The sequence below is a fragment of the Megalobrama amblycephala genome, linkage group LG7, assembly GCF_018812025.1.
Source record: "Megalobrama amblycephala isolate DHTTF-2021 linkage group LG7, ASM1881202v1, whole genome shotgun sequence".
Classification (NCBI taxonomy): Eukaryota; Metazoa; Chordata; class Actinopteri; order Cypriniformes; family Xenocyprididae; genus Megalobrama; species Megalobrama amblycephala.
This window is the reverse complement of record NC_063050.1, coordinates 3,533,030-3,555,002: the sequence shown is the minus strand read 5'-3', so window position 1 is coordinate 3,555,002 and position 21,973 is coordinate 3,533,030. Positions and strand designations below refer to the sequence as shown.

At 40.4% G+C, this 21,973-nt stretch overlaps 1 protein-coding gene across 2 annotated transcripts in view; it reads left to right on the top strand.

The window, feature by feature from the left end:
• Positions 1 to 21,147, top strand: part of LOC125271080 (NLR family CARD domain-containing protein 3-like) — a 31,356-nt gene extending 10,209 nt beyond the window's left edge. The window contains exons 6-11 of one of the 2 annotated variants that reach the window (XM_048195018.1): positions 37 to 153; positions 12,625 to 14,484; positions 16,212 to 16,385; positions 16,718 to 16,891; positions 19,558 to 19,604; positions 19,724 to 21,147. In XM_048195018.1, coding sequence (XP_048050975.1) covers positions 37 to 153; positions 12,625 to 14,484; positions 16,212 to 16,385; positions 16,718 to 16,891; positions 19,558 to 19,604; positions 19,724 to 20,256 — 2,905 coding nt within the window. In that variant the 3' untranslated portion in view covers positions 20,257 to 21,147. Of the gene's footprint in view, positions 1 to 36; positions 154 to 12,624; positions 14,485 to 16,211; positions 16,386 to 16,717; positions 16,892 to 17,130; positions 18,444 to 19,557; positions 19,605 to 19,723 lie in introns of those variants that run through there. The other variant, XM_048195019.1, reaches the window with a different exon arrangement.
• Positions 21,148 to 21,973: the final 826 nt, after the last annotated feature.

Here is a 21,973-nt window from a genome sequence, read left to right as displayed (position 1 = left end):
GTGCTCTTAAATGCTATTTTGCTTCTCTTTTGTCAGTATCAGCAGAAGGAAGTATCAAAGATCTCCAGAACCCAGTGGTGTGTCTGTGAAGAGTAACAGATCCATGGACCCACCCATTGTATTCAGTGATAGACCAGTGACCTTTGACCCCAGGTAAGACATTAGGCAGTTTTGCATTTGAGAAATGCTTCTATCCTAAGTGACTAACAGTACAGTCTGAAAGTCTGCAGTTGGTGAGTGAGCGGCTTCACTATCACTGTTTCTCTCTGGTGGAATGATCTTCCCAAACCTCCCCTGTCCAGCATTGCACATTTTGTATGGCAGGTCTTGCAGTTTCTTCTAATGAGCTGATGAGTTTAATCAAGTGTGTTAGATGAGGGAGACATACAAAAATTAGCAGTACTGGGATGGGTTCCACTTTAAATTTTTATGCACTTTCGTCACTGTAATATATAACGATGTAGCGGTTATTAATCAATTTATGGGTGGAATATGAATATAATAATTCATAAGGTTTTATGAATTATTATGCACATATTGACCCAAGGGGGAATTAAACATATATTGTGAATCAATTACAACAAATTATAATTAATTACATATATGATTAGTTCAGGTTCAATAATTATTTAGAGACACTACCAGTTCGTCCAGCAAACCGTTGCTTCTCATAGAATATTATGAACGGAGTTATTCTCTGGCCATGAAAATAACTTGCTATTATAGCATCAAAGCATAAAGCGATCGAAAAAACGTTAAAGTGACTTGGTCTTCAGTTGAAAGAACAAACAGAACAATCAAGCATGAATTAAGTGTTTAATATATGCAGCTACGACTACAGAGATTATACGTCTAAAATATATACAGAAGCATACACATATATATACACAAGAGTGAAAATGAAGAAAAGACAGGGAAAGAAAGATGATCAAAGAATGGCAAATTACACAGTTAAACCTTTTTGAGAGAGCCAGCACAGAAATCAGTTTAGACAAATTACTTGGATTGGGCAGGTTGACACGAGTGGCGGTGCTGTGCTGATTGTAGGTTAAGGTGGCAGCATGAGTGGGGGTGTGGACGAGCAGTCGATCACCCACAATCTCGGCTTGTGTTCCGATGACTTGGGTGCAAAGCTTGGCCGGGCAGCGTGTGTCGCTGGTCATGGGCTGCAACCGGCCCATTCCTTCAGTGTGGTTTCTGAGGAAGAACTGGTTTGGGCAGAAGTGCTGAAAGTCTTTGGTGAAACTACACCTGCAACCGTGGGGAGCCAGGCACAGCCGTGGGTTGCTGTTGTGGTAGGCTACCGCAACTGAGGTGTGTTTCTTGGCATGGGTGTTACGTTGCCACCACCTGACATTGACCTGGTCTTTGGGTCTGGAGATGTTATCTGGTTCACCGCTGGGTAGATTGAGAAGGACAGCCACCTCATTCTGCTCGGGGTCGACGTGCAGTAGGATGGCAGCACCCAGGGAGTCAGTGAGGTGGGCTGGAACAGTCTTGTTGGGTCTGCCAGTAGCAAGGTCCAGCACAGTTTGTGTAGGATACTGAGGGATCCTATTCATAGCCACTCTGTCCATAGAGAAGCTAACTTCTCGCAGCAGGTCTGTCAGCAGAGCTATAACCAGCTGATTTTGGGCAAAGTCATTCTGGAGGACTGTAAACAGTTGCTTCCTTGAGTTCGCCATTTGGACCAGCAGGAAACTGTGAGTACAGAGAACCACCACAATACCTTTCCGGGATTTGCAGGGTTTGGCTCTGTGTTGCGAGTTGTTTCCTCAGTTGTAGGCGGAGCTTGTTGCGATGCTGATGAGGGGAGCAGGCTGTGATGAGACTCGAGTCTCCTGGTTGGTACAGGTGCAATGGCAGTGGCACCTGCCGTGCCATCAGGAGTTCCGTGGGGAACACCTGAGTTGACTCCTGTATGGTGTCTGTGATGGCCATGAGCGTCAGGGGAGGTTCTCCAGTCCAGTCTTTCTGGTCAACTGACTGTGGAAACGTGACTCCTCTGCGTTGCAGTGGAGCTCTGTGATTTGGGCTTACAGTTTGGACTTGACAGCAAACCTGACATTCTCTGACATACTCTGCCACATCTTTCTGCATGCTGGGCCAGTACGCCACTTGTTTCAAAGTCTCATCAATAGTTCTGGTGCCATGGTGTTTGGCACATGGTGTGTCGTGGGTGTATATCCGTTCACCCCCCTTTTGACCCTGTGGCAGTACAAGCTTTGGCGTGTGAGGACATCAGGAACATACTTTAGAAAGTTCATTCCCACACGCAGCATGTGGTTGGTCTGATGTAGTCGTTTGTGGCCAGGGGCCATCGTGGGACCAGATGCCGTGAACGGGAGGTTGGAGGGGTATGAGTGGTGGTGCAAAACATTTCGCATGGAAGTGTTGGCAAGTTTGGTTGTCAGTGGCAGTGGCAGTAAGGTGGGAAATGTTGCAGGAACAGTCCGCTGGCTGCGGGTTGTTGTTGCCACACTAAGGATGGGTGAATGGGGTGGGTGTGACCATAGCTTGTTATGCAGGGTGCCAGTCTTGGCCAGGGCATTAGTTTGGTTGTTCACGCCTTTGTCACGCCCTGGTTGCTTTAAGCGTCTTTTCACCTTTTCCCCGTAAGCGATTGTGTCGTGTGTTTGGGTGATGTCATCACGTGTTTGGAAAATGTGTTGACGTTTCACCTGCTTGTTGCATTCAGTCTTGAAACCAGTTTGTTTCCAGCCCAGAAGATGGCATGTGAAACAAGGTCTGGCATAGTGTGAGTCTGTGCACATGAGTTCTCTGAGGTTATGAGCTGAGGAGACGTGAAGGGCTTTGAGGTTAGCTGCTGCTTCACCATACTGACATGATTGGGGACCCCACCTGTTGTTCTGTGGTTGGCAGGGTTGTTTTCTTAACCATCGTACCCGTGCATTTGCCTGTGGGATGCCCTTATAGATGTAGAAACGTCCATCGACGTAGGCCACGCATTCTCTCTGAGGTACCGGTGAAAGGTTGGTCGTTGTTGTTGGGGTCCCATTATCTCAAGTGTCAACGCTGGTGTGTTGTTATAGCAGTTTTGGCAGGCAGCTGAATCTCCGCCCCGTGCAGACTTGTGCTTTCTGGCATGTCGTGGCAGTGGCACTTGCTGGTTTGACTTCCTGGAGTCGATGGTGGGTCGCCACTTGCTGTCTGGTTTGACAATGGACCAGATGGGGACTGAATAGGTGCTGTTGCATGGGCAGATAGCACCTTTTCCTTCTGTTGAATGAACAATCTCCTGCACTGGTTCATGTGGGGCGATGTGACCTTTGTACTGCCTGACGAAGGTGGGAGGAGCATTTGGGTGTGTTGCCATGTACACCGTGTGAGTTTTAGTGAGACCACAGTCTAAAAGATCTTTGGCAAATGTCACTTTGAAGTTGTTCAAGACCTGTCTGAGTTTTTGACAGTCTGCATCATTCTTTAGAGCATTTGCATCTTTCTGAATCTGTTGGCCTTCAGACTCAAACCTTGGGAATGGCTCCTCTGTTGTGGTGTTAGCTGTCAGGTTGGCTGTCAGAGGTGCAGCGCCTTTTTGAGTTTCACAGGCAGGCTGGTTAGCGACTGTGGGTACAGCGAGGTGTTGGTCCTCCATCAGCTCCGTTCTGTGCACCTGTTCTGTGGGTACCAGTTTGATGGAAGTGATGGAGATGCTCTTCAAGGATGCTGTGAACCTTGCGTTGTCTGAGCTTCCTTCTGGGACCATTGCAGCTGGTATTAAGTTAATGACCGTTAACCTGAGTTCAAAGTCATAGGGGCCGTGGTCCATTATCCATTCTAGATGGTGGGCTTTGGGAATGCTGATGTCTGTGACCATGCATTCGTTGAGCCAGCTGTGAACTACGTAGGGTGACACTTCAGTTAGCGGTGTGGCTTTTAGAGTGAGTCCAAGTTCCACGCCTTCAGGTGAAAGTGTGAAGGAGCCCAGCATGTGGCTTAGGGTTTGACCACATTGCCTGTTGAGCCAAACAGCACCCCCTTTGGTGTAAGGTGGTACTACAGTTTCCTGTGTGTGGAGCCAAACAGCACCCCCTTTGGTGTAAAGTGGTACTACAGTTTCCTTTATGTGGATCAGGATGCAGACCTCTTGGGTGGTCTGGCCTGACAGGAAGTTGGCAGTGTTGACAGGAACAACAGGAAGCTGTACAGTCATTGGGGCCCACAACAACTCATTTGCACTGTCCGTATGAGCATTAGAGTGCATCAGGAGGTCTGGAAGGACCAGGAAGTGATGGGTTAAATGCCGGTTGTTCCATTTGAAGTTCACAACGCAGATGTCCTTGACAGTCATCATGGTTGACAGACGAAAGTCCAATGGGAAGCGTGTTTGCATGTTGACAAATGGGATGTCCGGTGTTCCTTCAATGAGAGCACTTAACAGCGTGTGGCTGAAGGCTGAGTTGTCTGCCCACAGTGTGAGAATAATGTCTGTTGTAGTTACATCATTCAGCTGTGAGTCTGTCGTGACCTTGGAGCAGAGGGAGTTACAGTCTATGGTGAGTTGAAGTGTGCCAGGTAGCGAACTTGAACTGTGCTCTGAGACGGGGTTCCCGCGGTTAGCTGGGAGATTTCCCGCGACCTCTGTGACCTGACCGTCTGGCTCAGGTGGTCTGGGTGACTGGGAAGGCAGAAGTTCACACACTTGAGCCCAGATTTTCAGCGGTCTGGCGTTCAATAAGGGCTCAAAACAGTCTAGCAGGTCTTTGTGGGTGAAACAGAGAAACGTGTCCATTTGCGCTACGCACACAGGAGGTACCAGGCTCACTCGACCAATGGTGTGGTGCGTGGGAGCTGTGTGTTCAAGGTGGACCTCATTTGGACTGTGCGACTGCACCTTCAGCTCACATCTTTGTGACTTGAGAGTCTGATTTTGTCTTTCAGCTTCATTTCTCAGTCTTTCAAAAAGGTAAGGACAGGTTTCTGGGCAGTGATCGGAGCCTGGATAACTGGTTGGATTTTTTACAGTCCTTTTAGACGCAGTTCTCTGCTTGGCTTGAGCTTCGTTGACCAAGTCTCGCAGCTGCTGAATAGACATGCTGCGTGAGCAGGCCAAGGCTGCCAGATGATCACTCACCGCAGGGTGCAGCTCTCGGAGAAGCAGAGTGTTGAAGATGAAATCTTCCTCCATTGCTGGCTGACCACGTGCTCTGAAGTAGGCCATTTGCAGTCGGCTGTAGCAAGTGTATGGGTTTTTCATTCTGCCCCGTTTTAGGTCCATGGCAGCAGGGAGCCCTTGATCTGATGCAGGGTCAGAAAGCTTTTGGATGAGGGCCTGTCGCAGGTGCTGGCAGTTGGATGTGACAGCTGCTGGCAAAGTTTCTTGGCCGCTGGACGTTTTGGGCAGTGGACTTTTAACCCCATTTGGAATTAGGGCTTCTTGACTGGTTAGGGGAAACTCGGTGATGTGTGTTTCCCCTCCCATGCCACTTTTCAGTTCTCTGTAACCAGTGTCAAGTTCATTCACATAGTTTCTTTGTTGTTTCGGAGCCATAACTCCTTTCTGGGCCTGTTTAAGATGATTTTCACAGGTCAGGGATTTAGTGTGTCTGTCTTTCGGCTTAGTCTCTGCTTTGGCTAGGGGAGCTTCGCTGTGTTGGAGTTTTTCAGTCAGTTCTCTACGCTCCACCTCCAGGTGGAGCTCTGCAAGGGCTTTTTGAATTCTTTGCAGCTCCTCCTGTAGCTCGGGTTTGGATTCATCCGCTGTCCAACGCTGGTCCTGGGTCTCGACGAGTCGCTGATCGTGGTGACGATGAATCTGGGCCTGATTCCTCCGGGCATCCTCCGCATGGAGCTTGAGGTTGTGGGCGATGGCTCGGATGACTTTCGCCCATTCTTTGTAGCTCGGCGTCGGATCATGGGCCATCAGTCGTTTCAGGTTGTCGTCCAGCTGCTCGTTGCTTGGGTGCTGGGGATCCACAGCGGCGTTGGGCAGGAACGTGCTGGTCAGGGAGCCCAACCAGGTCTTGAGTCGGTCCCCGTGGGTGCTGGGGCTGGCTGCTCTGAACACGTTAGCTTGCTGTTGGCGAGAGAAAGACAGCACAAACAGAACCAATGCAAGCACGCGCAGAACTAACGACTTATAATAATGCATGATTATATAATTCTTTGGTTTGGTTCCAGTTAACTGGTGCAGACAGTTAGTGGAATGTAGGCTAGACACTTAATTGTCAATAGCCAAAAGGACCACGCGGGTCAATATGTGTGGGTGAGTGCCGGATTTAAACAAAGAATTTGACAGGCGGTAGCCCTAAGAGTCCTTTGATGACTCTCGCTGCTCGGTCGTCTATCTATTACTCAGTTTTCCATGATGGCTCTCACAGGCTCTGCCTTTACTTGAACTGAAAGAAACAAACACAGTAGAAAAGCAAAACAGAACAGAGCAGAACAGGATGGATGCAGTTAAATGAAATAGAACGGTAAACAAATAGAGAGGATAAAACAATAAAAATAAAACAGAAGGGCTAGAGGGGAGAAGTGAACTTAAACTTCCTATCACAGCTGGGTTTATGACGGGGCCAGGCGAGTGCACTGTTGTGTCATAAAACCTAGAGGGATGGTATGGCTCAAGTGTATGAGGGTTGGCCCGCACCTGAATAATCGAAGAATATGTAATATTCTGTGGCTTTCAATTAGGTGAAGTGACTGTATGTCACTAATTTAGGCCTGGGTGAATTGTGGGTGCTCAGATAAGAACTCAATGGCAGGCAACCTTTTCTAGACGTTCAAACACTCGACTGCGGTGTCCGTGGCCACCTGTCCCCTTTGTACCACGGTGCAACCTCTCAAACAGGGAACACCAGCACAATTGCGCACTTTGGCAAGGTATTTGCGCAACTCGTTGACGTCCTTGCGTGTTGCCCGTGATACGAGGTCAGAATGTCCCCGATTCACACACAGTTAGTGCAAGACCCGCCAGGCCAGGCAGCTCCACTCACTGGAACTCACTGGGGCGACCGTCAACTCACCACCAGGCGGTGAAGGGCCTTATCTGCAAATACACAAGTGGTCACACAAACACAGCTTAATTGTAAATTTAAATCTCAGTTTAAACCTTGTTTAAACCAAATTTAAATAATTAAGTGTGTATGACAAAAGAAAATGAGCCTAAAATGACAGTCAGAGTGAACTAGTTAAACTAGAACTGAAATGAGCAAAAGGGGGTAAAGAAAAAACAAAATAGTTCAGATGCACTTGATTCAAATTTGCACTAAACGAGTGCGCAGAATAGCAGAATGGGAAAAGAGAAAGCAACGAGGATAATTCAGATGCACTTGATTCAAATTTGAATTAAATCTTGTTCAATTAAATTTAAATGAGTGCATAGACTAACAGAATGGAAAAAGGAGAGAAAAGAGGACAATTCAGATGCACTTGATTCAAACTTGAATTAAACCTTGTTCAATTAAATTTAAATGAGTGCATAGAATAACAGAATGGGAAAAAGACAGGATAAAGCCTTCCCTATTTGTGATTTTTCCTAAAGAGAATTGCTTGTTGATGAGCAAAATGCCAACTGATTGACACTACTTAATTTTAAAATTCAATTAAATGTTATTTAATTAAATTTAAAATAAGTGTATGACATAAGGGAGGCTTGGGTGTGCGTGAATGTTATTGCCAGCCAATAACAAACAGGACCCAGAACTAAGAGTGAATAAAATAAAACATTAAGTAATAAAAGGCAATGAATTTCCAAAGTAAAAATAAAGAAATAACTTGAGAGAAAGAGAGAGAAAAGACAAAAAGGGAATAGATGAAATAAAACAAAGTAGAATAAAACAAAATAAAATAAAATAAAATAAAATAGAGTAGATCTGTGAACACAGGAAAAGAATACAAGGAAAAGAGAATTGACTTATCTGGCAGTGTCCACCAGGGGGCGCACTCTCAGAAAGTGAATTCTCTTGTTGGAAGGGAAACTTAATTTAAATTAAAAATTTAAACGTGTTTAAATTAAATTTAAATCAGTAAACCACATTCCAAAAACGATTGGGAAGCATAACCACCAAAAGCAAATTACTTTTACAACTCCCCGCAGTATAGAGAAGCAACAAGATAATTTGGAGATAATTTCAGTTCAAAGCATGGAGAGCGGCTTTACCTCAGAACGTCCACACGGTGGCATCAATGAGTCCACACAACCAATAAGTAGGGAGGGGTGCCACACCTGAGCAGACTGCCCTCTGGCGTCTGGTCAGAGTTACTGCATCCCCTTTCTTTAATTCTCGTGAAAAAGTTATTAGTTTTATTAAATTTAGAATTTAACTGCACTTAATCACGGGTATGAACCTTCAGAATCTCTGCGGATTCTTTGGTGCCAGTTACTGGACATAGATATGCAACTTTTAATCACGAGTACACACTTTCTGGAATCTCGGCGGATTCTTTCATAAATATATATGTACCGTTTTACTCACGGGTACACAACTTTGGGAATCAGTCCCTTTGGTGCAAACTTTAATGCACGCGAATATGTAACTTTTGCGGGGTTTCCTTGCCGCTGTTACAGTTCACGCTGGATCAGGGCGTAAACCAGCTCCGAAATTTTACACATCAATCGATAAACCAGATGAACTGCTCTTAATCAATTTATGGGTGGAATATGAATATAATAATTCATAAGGTTTTATGAATTATTATGCACATATTGACCCAAGGGGGAATTAAACATATATTGTGAATCAATTACAACGAATTATAATTAATTACATATATGATTAGTTCAGGTTCAATAATTATTTAGAGACACTACCAGTTTGTCCAGCAAACCGTTGCTTCTCATAGAATATTATGAACGGAGTTATTCTCTGGCCATGAAAATAACTTGCTATTATAGCATCAAAGCATAAAGCGATCGAAAAAACGTTAAAGTGACTTGGTCTTCAGTTGAAAGAACAAACAGAACAATCGAGCATGAATTAAGTGTTTAATATATGCAGCTACGACTACAGAGATTATACGTCTAAAATATATACAGAAGTATACACATATATATACACAAGAGTGAAAATGAAGAAAAGACAGGGAAAGAAAGATGATCAAAGAATGGCAAATTACACAGTTAAACCTTTTTGAGAGAGCCAGCACAGAAATCAGTTTAGACAAATTTCAGATAAATGATAATACTTGCTTATTGGTTCAAGTCCGTGTGTAGCAGTTTCAATGCGCTTGGCTTGGTTGGTCCTTTCCGAGAGGGTTTCTCCGGCGGGGTTTTCAAAAGAGGTTTAAACTTAAGTAACTTGTGTGTGTTTTTGTGTGTGCCTGTGTGTGTGGGTGTTGGAATGTGGATCTGGTCAGTCTCTGGGGGGGGTGCTCCTTTTGAAGTCACCAAAGTGAGGAAGTTGGAGTTTTCTGTTTACCCTCACGGGTCCACAAAGGTGTCAAGTGGGCTCATCTTATGGCAGACTGTTCGGAGCCGAGATGGTTTTACAACCCAGTCCAGCATGCTAAAAGCGTTCTGAACATTCCAAAGTTTATTGATTATCCTGATACGTGTGCATATGCTACAGTCACTAACTTCCCTACATCTTGTTAACTTGGATGCACATCATTGCTTACATTGCATGAGTGCCCACTACTGGCGGAACTCTTGCAATAAGTTGAATTGGAAAGTCATGAGTCCTTGATCACTTTGTTCTGAGCCCTTGATCATTTGATCACAACTAGTATAACTACCCCGATGAAAAAACAGCATTTCTGGTCACCAGCATAAGGTATGTTTTGCATTCTGGGACCACCATGGGATGCTGGTTTGCTGGTCCCCAGCATGGGAAGTGGGTATACACTGGTGGACCGGCATAAGGAATGTTTTGGGTGTTCATAGTTAAATAAAGACCAAGACAATTTTCCAATTCATTTTAATAAATCATTTTAAAAAGAACGTATTTTGAAGATTACATGTTTACTGATACAGAGCAAAATCCTGTGTTAAACAAACACTGCTCAGTATTCATAAGGTCTCAATCTATAGTGAGTAAAAGTAACACTGAAATAGTGAAATAAAGTAGGAATGACTGTCAGAGTCTGTTGACGTCAATCTGAGCTTGTTTTTGAACATGCTGAATTGGATTTAGAATGTCTGAGAAGCGACGACGTGTTGTATTTTGGTGACTCTCGGTGTTGGTCTGTCGGTGCAGTGTGCATTGACCTTTACTGTGGCTAAAATAATTCTCTTTCAGCAATTGTTTAAAGTGTATGTTATAACTGTTGTCTACAATATTTCATGCTCCTGACTGAATGAACACTAAGCAGTGTTTATTAACCTGGGCACTTTTCTGCATACTATTGCATAAATCTTACCTTTCATTGCATAATTCTTACCTTTCAAATTTTCATTAACATTAAGTTTATTAGTTTGTTTATGTAAAAACTATGTAATCCAAATGGATGAAAATTTGAATGTAATTCAATTACATAAAACTAGTTTAGACTGAAATATTTTTTGAGTGTATATTAATCTTTTGCAGAAACGCATGAAATAACAATTCAGTTCAAAATTTAATCTCCAAATCAATCACTTGAGTTCACATATTTGTTCTACTAAGAGACATTTATTATTATTATTATTATTATTATCAATGTTGTGTTGGCAATTTTTCATGATTCTTTGATGAATAGAAAGGACAGCATTTATCTGAAATAGAAAGCTTTTGTAACAATATACAGTAAATATTCTATGTCATATTTGAGTAATGATGCTGAAAATTCAGCTTTGCCAACACAGGAATAGATTGCTTTTTAAAATACATTCAAATAGAAAACAGTTATTTCAAATTGTAAAAATATTTCACAATATTACTGTTTTTTTTCTGTATTTTGGATCAAATAAAAAAGTTTTCATTTAAAAGCATTAAAAATCTTACTGATCTCAACATTTTGAAAAAGAGTAAACACAACTATACAAGCCAAGTATACTTAAAATACTTCATTATACTTTTAAGTATATCTTGATCAAAAGATAAAGTATACAATTATAGGCTAAATATACTTAGACTTTTCTGCCAGCAGTGCTCAAAGTGGGCCCATACACGTACACTTCTCACATTGTGCTGATACCAGGGCCATCACTAGGCCCTTTTTTATGCAGCCCCAAGTGATTCTGCTTCTTATCATCAGGTGTCTTCAATAATCGAACAATCATCACTCAATTAATCACTTAAGTATCTAATTAACTCTAACACTGCTTTAGTGTTACTTTTAAAACCCTGCTGGTGGTTCACATATGAATACTGGGTGGTGTTAATTTAACACTTGGGATTTTGCTGTGTTCTAACCCTTTGTTAGTATAAACATTTACCTGCTAATTTACTACAGTGCTTCTCAGATTAATAATAATTTAACACTAAATGTACCCCACAAAATGCAAAGTATGCACTGCATGGGGGTGAAAAATAAATGAGGGGGCCCATATTTCTGATGGCCTTCAATAGTTATTGCCATGGATTGACATAATTATCATCACGTTATGCTTCGTTCACTGAACTCTTCCAGTGTCTAATACATTATCAGAAATGTGTTTTTAAATAAATTTAATTTTACATTATAAACACTGTGATACTACAGCATAAGATAAAGCAGTGCTGAACAAACACTAAACAATATTGTTTAGATCAGTGGTTCCCAAACCTGTCCTGGAGGACTCCCAGCCCTGCACATTTTGTATGTCTCCCTCATCTATCACACCTGATTCAACCCATGTGCTTATTAGTAGAGACAGAAAGACCTGAAATGGGTGTGTCAGAAATAGGCAGTCATACAAAATGTGCAGGACTGGGGGTCCTCCAGGACAGGTTTGGGAACCACTGGTTTAGATAAACAGAGACATGTGTCTCTGAATCTCAACAGCGTATGAATCTCAACAATGGTGACAATCAACAAAAAAGATAAAAGATCAACTCTGAACTTCACAAAACCTGCTACTAAATGTCTACACAAAAACAACAGCAATAATAAAGGGCAAACAGTAAGAATTAAAGAAAATAACCAGGGAATTCAGTGACATGATTTATTCATGCCGCAATGCATGCTGGGAGTCGTGGACAATTTCTGTACTATGCTGGTACCCAGCATGCATTGTGGCATGAAGCTTTTGATTGTCACCATAGTTGAGATTCATACGCTGATTCTTGATGTCTGTGTGACTCTGAATAATATTGTAATTCAAAATGTTTTTATCCCTAGCTGTTTTCAAAATCCCTCATATTATCTGGTTGTCAAAACACTGATGGATCTCATGATATAGAATCACAGAGATACCATAATCCAAAATATTTCCTACATAATTATAGATTAGAGTCTGATGAGTTCAATTAATCAGGTCATTAGTAATTAACTAATATCATTTGATCACATTTTCTTTCAGCTTTTTTTTTTGCCACAACAAATGTATTTTAAAGACACAGTTACAGCAACTAAAGAAAAACTAATGTTCACAATTCAAGGGTCAAGAGCCCAACTAAAGCAAACACTGATCTCCATCATGGTAACATCAATCGAAACAGTAAATCATCAACATCTAAACCTCTAAAATGCCTTGCTTTTACTGTATTTTACTGTTTTAATTGACAACAGCATGTTATTGTCAAAATCTGGCTATTTTTACAGCAACGTTTTACAGTGTACATCCCACTGTAAAACCCATATCAGGCAGGACAACACTGAAGCAGTCCTGCAGACACACACACTGGAGATTGGAGAGCTGCAGAGAGTCAAAGACGAGCACAAAGCCAGCATGAAGAACAACTATGAGAGATTATTTGAGGGAATAAACCTAAAAAAGACACAAACACTTCTGAACAGGATCTACACACAGCTCTACATCATAGAGGGAGAGAGAGAAGGAGTGAATGAAGAACATGAGGTTGTACAGATGGAGAAAACAGCCAGAACACAACACTCACAAGACACTGCAATCTACTGCAGTGACATCTTTAATGCCTCACCTCAACCAGGATGTGAGGAGAGAGACCAAATCAAGACTGTTCTTACTAAAGGCATCGCTGGAATCGGAAAAACCGTCTCTGTGCAGAAGTTCATTCTGGATTGGGCAGAGGGAAAAGCCAATCAGGAAGTAGATTTCATGTTTGTGCTTCCATTTCGAGAGTTGAACTTGATCCGAGATGATCAGTACAGTCTTCACAGACTTTTGCTGGACTTTCACCCTGAACTTCAAGATCTGGACTCAAAGATTTATGAGGAGTGTAAAGTTGTGTTCATCTTTGATGGTCTGGATGAAAGCAGAATCAGACTGTTTTCAGATGCTCAGAAAGTTTCTGATGTGACTGAGACTTCATCTGTGAGTGTGTTGATGTCAAACCTCATGAAAGGAGAGCTGCTTCCCTCTGCTCTCATCTGGATCACCTCCAGACCAGCAGCAGCCAATCAGATTCCCTCCAAATACATCAACCGTCTGACAGAAATTCAGGGATTCAATGAGCCTCAGAAGGAGGAATATTTCAGGAAGAGAATCAGTGATGAGCATCAAGCCAGCAGAATCATCTCACACATCAGAAGAGCAAGAAGCCTCCACATCATGTGCCACATACCCGTCTTCTGTTGGATCTCATCCACTGTGCTTCAAAAGCTCTTGAAAGAAGATCTGAGTGCAGAAATCCCTCAAACTCTGACTGAAATGTATATCCACTTCCTGCTGATTCAGATCAACATGAGGAATCAGAAGTATGAAGAGAGAGATCCAGAGAAACTCCTGCAGTTCAACAGAGAAGTGATTGTGAAACTTGCTGAAGTGGCTTTTAATCAGCTGATGAAGGGCAATGTGATGTTCTATGAGGAGGACCTGAGAGAGAGCGGCATAGATGTCACTGACGCCTCAGTGTATTCTGGGATTTGCACTGAGATCTTTAAGGAGGAATCTGTGATTCATCAGAGCAAAGTCTACAGCTTTATTCATCTGAGCGTCCAGGAGTTTCTTGCTGCTTTCTATGTATTTTACTTTCATCTAAGTATAATTATGGAAGGACTGAAGAATTTTGCTTCAGTACAAAATTTGCTTAAAGGTGTAATAGATGAAGCCCTTGAGAGTGAGAATGGACAGCTGGATCTGTTCCTGCGGTTTCTGCTGGGCGTCTCACTGGAGTCCAATCAGAGACTCTTACGGGATCTACTGACACACACAGAGAACAGCTCAGAGAGCATTGGAGAAATAACACAGTACATTAAAGAGAAGATCAAAGATGGTTATGGACTCTCCACTGAAAGATCCATCAATCTGTTCCTCTGTCTGTTGGAAGTCAATGATCAGACTCTGTCTCGAGAGATTCAGGAGTTTGTGAAATCAGACAAAGACTCAGAGAAGAAACTCTCTCCTGCTCACTGCTCAACAATCTCCTACTTGCTTCAGATGTCAGAGGAGGTGCTGGATGAGCTGGACCTCAAGAAATACAACACATCAGATGAGGGTAGAAGAAGACTGATACCAGCAGTGAGCAACTGCACAAAAGCTCTGTGAGGGTTTAGTCATGTCTTACAGTGAATAATCCATTCTGAATTAAATTACATTAAATTACAGTTTTCGTTATTGTGTCAAGTAATAGATTTTCAGTATAGTTTTATTTTTATATGAGTATGCTTTGAGTATTCTCATTTTACAGTTTTTTACAATCACTATGACACATTTCTTAATGCTTAGGTCACTTTTTCAAAACTCTTCACACAGTTCTCCTAACCGACTTTCATCTTGGCTCAGCAGTTAATTTTACATTTGAAATGCACTAAAACTACCAAAACACTTCATTCATGTCTCAAATTAACTCATTTTTCTAGAACACTAGCAATGGTTTTCACCCAGCAAATACACTTTGTCAGTCATAAAACACAGACCTAAAAAACACTAACATCAGGTAGCATTATACATTTTCTTTTGTAAAATTTCTTAACAAAACAAGAATAACACTCTCTATTTTTTAGAATTCAATGCAGTTTGTTACCATGTTTACCATGTTTACATAACAGTACAAAATTATTCTGAAGTTTTTCCCTTTGAATGGATGATAATGAAATTGAAAGACTAGTGCTTGTGTAGTTGTTCCCTTTCAAAAGGCTACACTCGAGCTGGGCTTTTTCAGCGCTATGGGAACGTCTTTAGTCGTGACTGTAAATATGTGTATAAAACGTCAATGAAATTGACCTATATTTATAGCCTGTGTGATGTCATCAGAATGCACCGCATTCAAGGCTATAATTAGATGAACCACATGTGCATCTGCAGGTCTTTTGTCTTCAGAGACCATACTGTGAAGTGTGTGTGTAAAACAGCTTTGCTCAAACTCTTTCCTTCCTTCATCAGTTTGTTAGGAGTTAGATTTGACAGGCAGTGTGCAGAACTTTCTCTCCTTTTGTTCCTTTTTCACGTAAAAAACACTGCCCTCCTCGTTTTAAAGATGTGGTCTCCACTACAGTGATTCTTGTTCCTGTAGCACTGATAAAGCACAGCTCGAGTGTAGCCTTTGAAAAGGGAACACCCCGGGTTACGTCACTGTAACCCTGTTCCCGGAAAAGGTGGGAACAAGATGATGTGTTTCATTGCTGCACTGAGATGTCCCAGGACTGCTCTATAGAAAAAAATATCTGCAGATGAACCTGTGGTTCATCTAATTATAGCCTTGCATGCAGCGAATTCCCACAACGATACTCAACACTGATAAAGCGCAGCTTCTCGTTCCCACCTTTTCAGGGAACAGGGTTACAGTGAAGTAACCCAGGGCATTCAGTTTCATCTAATTGCTTTGATAGTATTTTATTTTTTAGATTCAGAATAAATTCCATTACAATATTACTGTAGAAATGCAGCATATTTATGTCTTATTCAGTTTTGTATTATGTTATTGTTTTGAACTTAAGTTTAACAGTTTTGAAAACAGTGTGTAAGCATGTGCAAATTGGCCTGTAGGTACACCAAGTTTGGCGTTTGTTGTGTCGAAGTGAGAAAAGAATTAATGTAATTTGAAAGATGTAGTCAATAAATACATTTACAAAGCAATGATGATTCACAGTTTAGCCTACATAGATTACTGTTGTGCTCAATGTGTGAAGAGTTTTGAAAAAGTGACCCAAGTATTGAAAAAAAAAAACCTGTAAGAGTGTAATTTAGTCAAATGAAGCTGGTGTTATAGAAACACTAAATGTAGAATAAGGTTAAATATTTAATTCTCATGTATTTAACTCTCTTTTAGTTTTGCTGGCTGTAATCTCTCAGATCAGTCCTGTGAAATTGTGGCATCAGCTTTACAATCCTCAAACTGTGTCCTGAGAGAGCTGGACTTGAGTCACAATGACCTGCATGATTTGGGAGTGAAGCTGCTCTCTGATGGACTGAAGAGTCAAAACTGTCACTTAGAGATCCTGAGGTATGACTTTATGGACTTGAATTGAGTCAGTTAAACCTGTTTTGCTTTAATTTAAGCATTAAAAAATGTACAGTAGTGTTCTGTATATTTGTTTTGTCATCTGTAGGTTGTTTGGCTGTATGATGACAGAGGAAGGCTTTGGTTATGTGTGTTCGATGATCAGTCTGTTGATGTGTTTCAGTAGATGATCTGGCTGTTGATGTTTGTCTGTAGACGATCAGTCTGTTGATGTGTTTGTGTTCTACATCTGTAGGATGTCTGGCTGTATGGTAACAGAGGAAGGCTACGGTTATGTGTCTGTAAATGATCTGTCTTTTGATGTGTGTCTGTAGGTTGTCTGGCTGTATGGTGACAGAGGAAGGCTGTGGTTTTGTGTCTTCAGCTCTGAGTTCAAACCCCTCACACCTGAGAGAGCTGGATCTGAGCTTCAATCACCCTGGACAATCAGGAGTTAAGCTGCTCTCTGACAAACTGAAAGATCCAAAATATAAATTGGAGATTCTCAAGTATGTTGAGTAGAAGTTAGGAACCTTAATGTGAACCTTAAAAATTATTTATTTTACTTTTCATCAAGTCCATAAAAAATTCTAATTTTATTTATACAATATTTTGGCAAATGGTACATGATAAGGGTATAAATGAAACATGGTGTTGGTGGATCCAACCTCTAACAAATTTAGGATAAAGAAACAGTACTTATATGGCCTGTTTACACCCGGTCACTTCATGCGTTTTATCTGATCAGATAGCTATCCAATCGTGAAAAGACCAGGATCATGATCTGAAGCTACAGAACAGTAATGACTGTCACAGCACCGGTTAACTACAACTGATGCTATGAGAGGACTCGAATGAGGGGCCATTCTGGCGAAACGTAAGCTTATTTAATTACAAATAAATCGTAATGTAAGAGGATCATGGTTTCTGCTCTGATGAAGACTAATTTATTCACTTTATAACTGTAAATCTTTGTTTGCACATCACTGCCTGTAGCCTATATGTGTTTGGATGCTTTAGATGCAAAACTAAATTGTAAGAAACGCTTCAGATTATAATGTTTTAGTTGACTGATGTTATGATTACTAGCTTTATATATTTGAATGTGTCAAGTCACTTGTTTTTTCATCCTGGTCCGCGATAGACGACGTCATCGCGGATGACATCATTACGTCGGAGCGTAAAAGAACCGGTGAGCAGGTTTTTTCAACCAGTTTATTGAATCGAACTGTCCGAAAGAACCAGTTCGCGGAAAAGAACCGAACTTCACATCACTCTCCTACTGCGGTCTTTGATTTTGAAGTTAGCTGATGATCAATAAAATGCAGCTCATATTTGTTGCTTTCGGTGACGTGAACTCTATGAAATCTGCATATTTGAAGATTGGATTTATATCAGTTTTGCAGAGACACATTTATGTGGCCAAGTGTAAATGAAATTGTTTTTATAAATCAGATAGCTATCCAGTCAGAGAAATGCTTGAAGTGACCAGGTGTAAACAGGCCCATAGTCAGATAAGTAATCTGTTGACATAATTTCTTCAGGTTATGATAGTTTAACAGATAATTTCTGCAACATTGAAATGTTCTGTTCTTTGTGCAAATGAGATCATTTAAAGACATATTTTTTTGTGCACTATGTTCTATATATGTAAGCAACTTTGATAAGGGTCACAGGTGAGTCATAAATCTCTGAAGGTCTCTTCTCGGCTGGGCTGCTGTTGAATTCTCCTGAAGACTGTTTCTTTTGGCATGGTCACATGTCTCTAAAAATAATAAACAACTCCTGCAAACACAATTAGATAAAACATAGACAATGGGTTGCATGCGTACGCACAAATTTGTGCCTGAGCGATTGTGCGTAGGAACGATTTTAAGAACAAATCATGATACACCAAAAATTTCATTCTAAATTTACGACAAAACAACTGAAAGAACTTGTACACAAAAAAAAGCACTACTCTGTACGGCCTTATAATTGTATTAAAGGGTTAGTTCACCCAAAAATGAAAATTATGTCATTAATGACTCACCCTCGCCGTTCCAAACCCGTAAGACCTCCGTTCATCTTCGGAACACAGTTTAAGATATTTTAGATGTAGTCCGAGAGCTTTCTGTCCCTACATTGAAAATATATGTACGGTAGACTGTCCATGTCCAGAAAGGTAATAAAAACATCATCAAAGTAGTCCATGTGACATCAGAGGGTCACTTAGAATTTTTTGAAGCATCGAAAATACATTTTGGTCCAAAAATAACGAAAACTACGACTTTATTCAGCATTGTCTTCTCTTCCGGGTCTGTTGTCAATCCGCGTTCACGACTCCGCAGTGACGCTGAAGTTAGAAGTTATATAAATATGAATTTTAATCCTAACAAGACTATAATTATATTAAAGTATGTTACATTAATTGTATTATAGAATCCATATATAAAATTCTATAATAAAATATTAAAATATGAAATAATACAATAATACAATTATACAAATAAGAATGAAGAGCCCCTGCCCCTTTGATTGCGAAAGTGAAAGTGCCCTTTGCGGTTGCACCGCGGTGCCCCCGCTTTCCCATTTCTCATCCCCCAGGAATGCAATTTCTACCAATGTACCAACGGAGATCTCTCTACCAATCTCTCTCTCTCTCTCTCTCTCTCTCTCTCTCTCTCTCCACCCCCCCACCTCCACCCCACCCCCACCCCCAGCGGAAATCCACCATGACGCTCTTGTTAAAAAAATTATTACAAGCTTACCGTTGTGAATCGAGCTAAGATAATGATATAGTTTTGAACACTGGCTGGTTATGTACTTGCTCAAACATTGATTTTGGATCATTTTTAGCCAAAAAAAGTTACGGACTGCAGCTTTAATTTCAATATGTAAATTAGGTTAATAAGATCCATAGGTTGTAGTGTTAATGAAAACAAAGAATTTACTGAACTGAATATTAAATGTTTTTTATTTAAGATTTATCAAATATTTATTATATTATGATATATCAAATCACTATTAGTGCCTTTTGCTACTCAGAAAGATATCAAAGATCTGTACTTAGACACAGCTCTTTTATTGATTTGGAACAATATGTATTGAGAAAAACACAAATACAAATAAAATATGGTTTGACTGTTTATATTAATGGACTGTATGTGAATTGTCTGTATTTGTGTCTTTTTAGTTTGGACTATGGAGAATCTTTCAGGATCAAACCAGGACTACGAAAATGTAAGGTCATTTTGAAAAAAAGGTTCTTTTGCTGTCATACTCACATACTTACACACTTGCATATTTAATGATAAAAAAAATATTTAAAAAATGATTCTTCTCTCTTGTCTTGTGTTCAGATGCTTGTGATCTCACTCTGGATCCAAACACAGCACACAATCAACTCATGCTTTCTGAGGACAACAGAAAGATCACATATGTTAAAGATCACCAGCCGTATCCTGATCATCCTGAGAGATTTGCGAACCATGAGCAGGTTCTGTGTCAAGAGGGTCTGACTGGAATCTGCTACTGGGAGGTTGAATGGGAAGTTTGGGCTCGTATAGCAGTGGCATATAAAGGAATCAGTAGGAAAGAAGGGGCTATGTGTAACTTTGGAGACAGTGAAAAATCCTGGTGTCTTTTCTGCACTGGTGATGTTTTTGTTGTCTGGCACAACAATGTAAGCAAAAACATACCAACTCATTTACCACAATCTAATAGAATAGGCATCTTTCTGGACTGGCCGGCCGGCACTTTGTCCTTCTACAGTGTCTCTGACACACACACACTCACACACTTACACACATTCAACACCACATTCACTGAACCCCTCTATGCTGGATTTAAGGTTTTTGAGTCCTCACTGTCTCTGTGTCAGATTACACAATAGAAACACAATTGAAATAGACTGACTTTATGTCTGAAAATCACAATATAGAGCATTGGTTCCCAAACTGGGGTATGTAAACCAAATCCTGAGTTTTGCCAGTCATTTAATTTTATAGCACCCTAAAATAACCTAAAATAACATTAAAGTATGTATTTCTAACAGGCAGAATGCCACCTATAAAAGGTCAAGTACATTACATCCAATCAAAAACTGTTGTGCATCTCTATAGCAATACCGTGGCGTTTTGTTGGTTAACTTTTTATTGAACATTTTATTTATTGAAAACATTTTCTCATAACATTATTTATGCCATTGCAGTTGCATTCATGCAATCACAATGCTATTATCAAGCCATCTCTGAGCAGCATTAAACAGTGTGTAAATACAACTTGATGCAGCTTGTGCCATTGCAGTGCAAAGATGGCTTTTGTTGGTACTGATTTAATTTGATTTAAATTATTTAGTTAATTTATCGCTTTATTCATTATATTACAAATTAAATTAATGGAATTTTAAGCATTTTACATCAAACATGACATTAATTTAAAAGGGTTCGAAAAGCTTTGTTTCTCTAAAATAGTCTCTCACTTTATTTTTATAACACTTCATGATTATCTAATCAAAATAACTAAATAAGTATTGCAGTGTTGATAAAAAAAGAACTGAAATCGGATGCGTTTCTGATTTATTTATATTTTTCTGTCAGCTGCATGAACATTTGGTTTTCTTACGTCACTAGCTTTAAATATGCAACTTCGCAGGCTAATGCATGCATAACTGACCAGCTGAATATAAACTAATGCAAATAGATGGTAACAATTGTGACATTAAACATTTGGGTCGGATTTGCTTGTATTTTTGTCACGTTGTTTTAAAGGGTTAATTCACCCAAAAATGAAAATAATGTCATTTATTACTCACCCTCATGCCGTTCGTTAATCTTCAGAACACAAATTAAGATATTTTTGTTGAAATCCGTGAGGCCTGCATAGCCAGCAATGACATTTCCTCTCTCAAGATCCATTAATATACTATTTAAATCAGTTCATGTGAGTACCGTGGTTCAATATTAATATTATAAAGCGGCGAGAATATTTTTGGTGCAACAAAAAACAAAAACAAAATAACGACTTATATAGTGATGGCCGATTTCAAAACACTGCTTCAGGAATCATCAAAGCGTTATGAATCAGTGTGTTGTATAAGCTGTTCGGAGCACCAAAGTCACGTGATTTCAGCCGTTGGCAGTTTGACACGCGATCCGAATCATGATTCGACTCAGAAGATTCATAACACTCCGAAGCTTCCTGAAGCAGTGTTTTGAAATCGGCCATAACTATATAAGTCGTTATTTTGTTTTTGTTTTTTGTTGCACCAAAAATATTCTCGCCGCCTTATAATATTAATATTGAACCACTGTACTCACATGAACTGATTTAAATATGTTTTTAGTACATTAATGGATCTTGAGAGGGGAAATGACAAAAATATCTTAATTTGTGTTCCGAAGATTAACGAAGGTCTTATGGGTGTGAAACGGCATGAGGGTAAGTAATAAATGACATTATTTTCATTTTTGGGTGAACTAACCCTTTAACCTCTTGAGGTACTACTAATGCTAGCATCCTCTCAGCTTTGACAGCAAACATAGGCTATTGCGGTTCTTTCCCTGCTAATGCAGCATCTAGTCAGCAAATTAATTACTTTATAATGATAT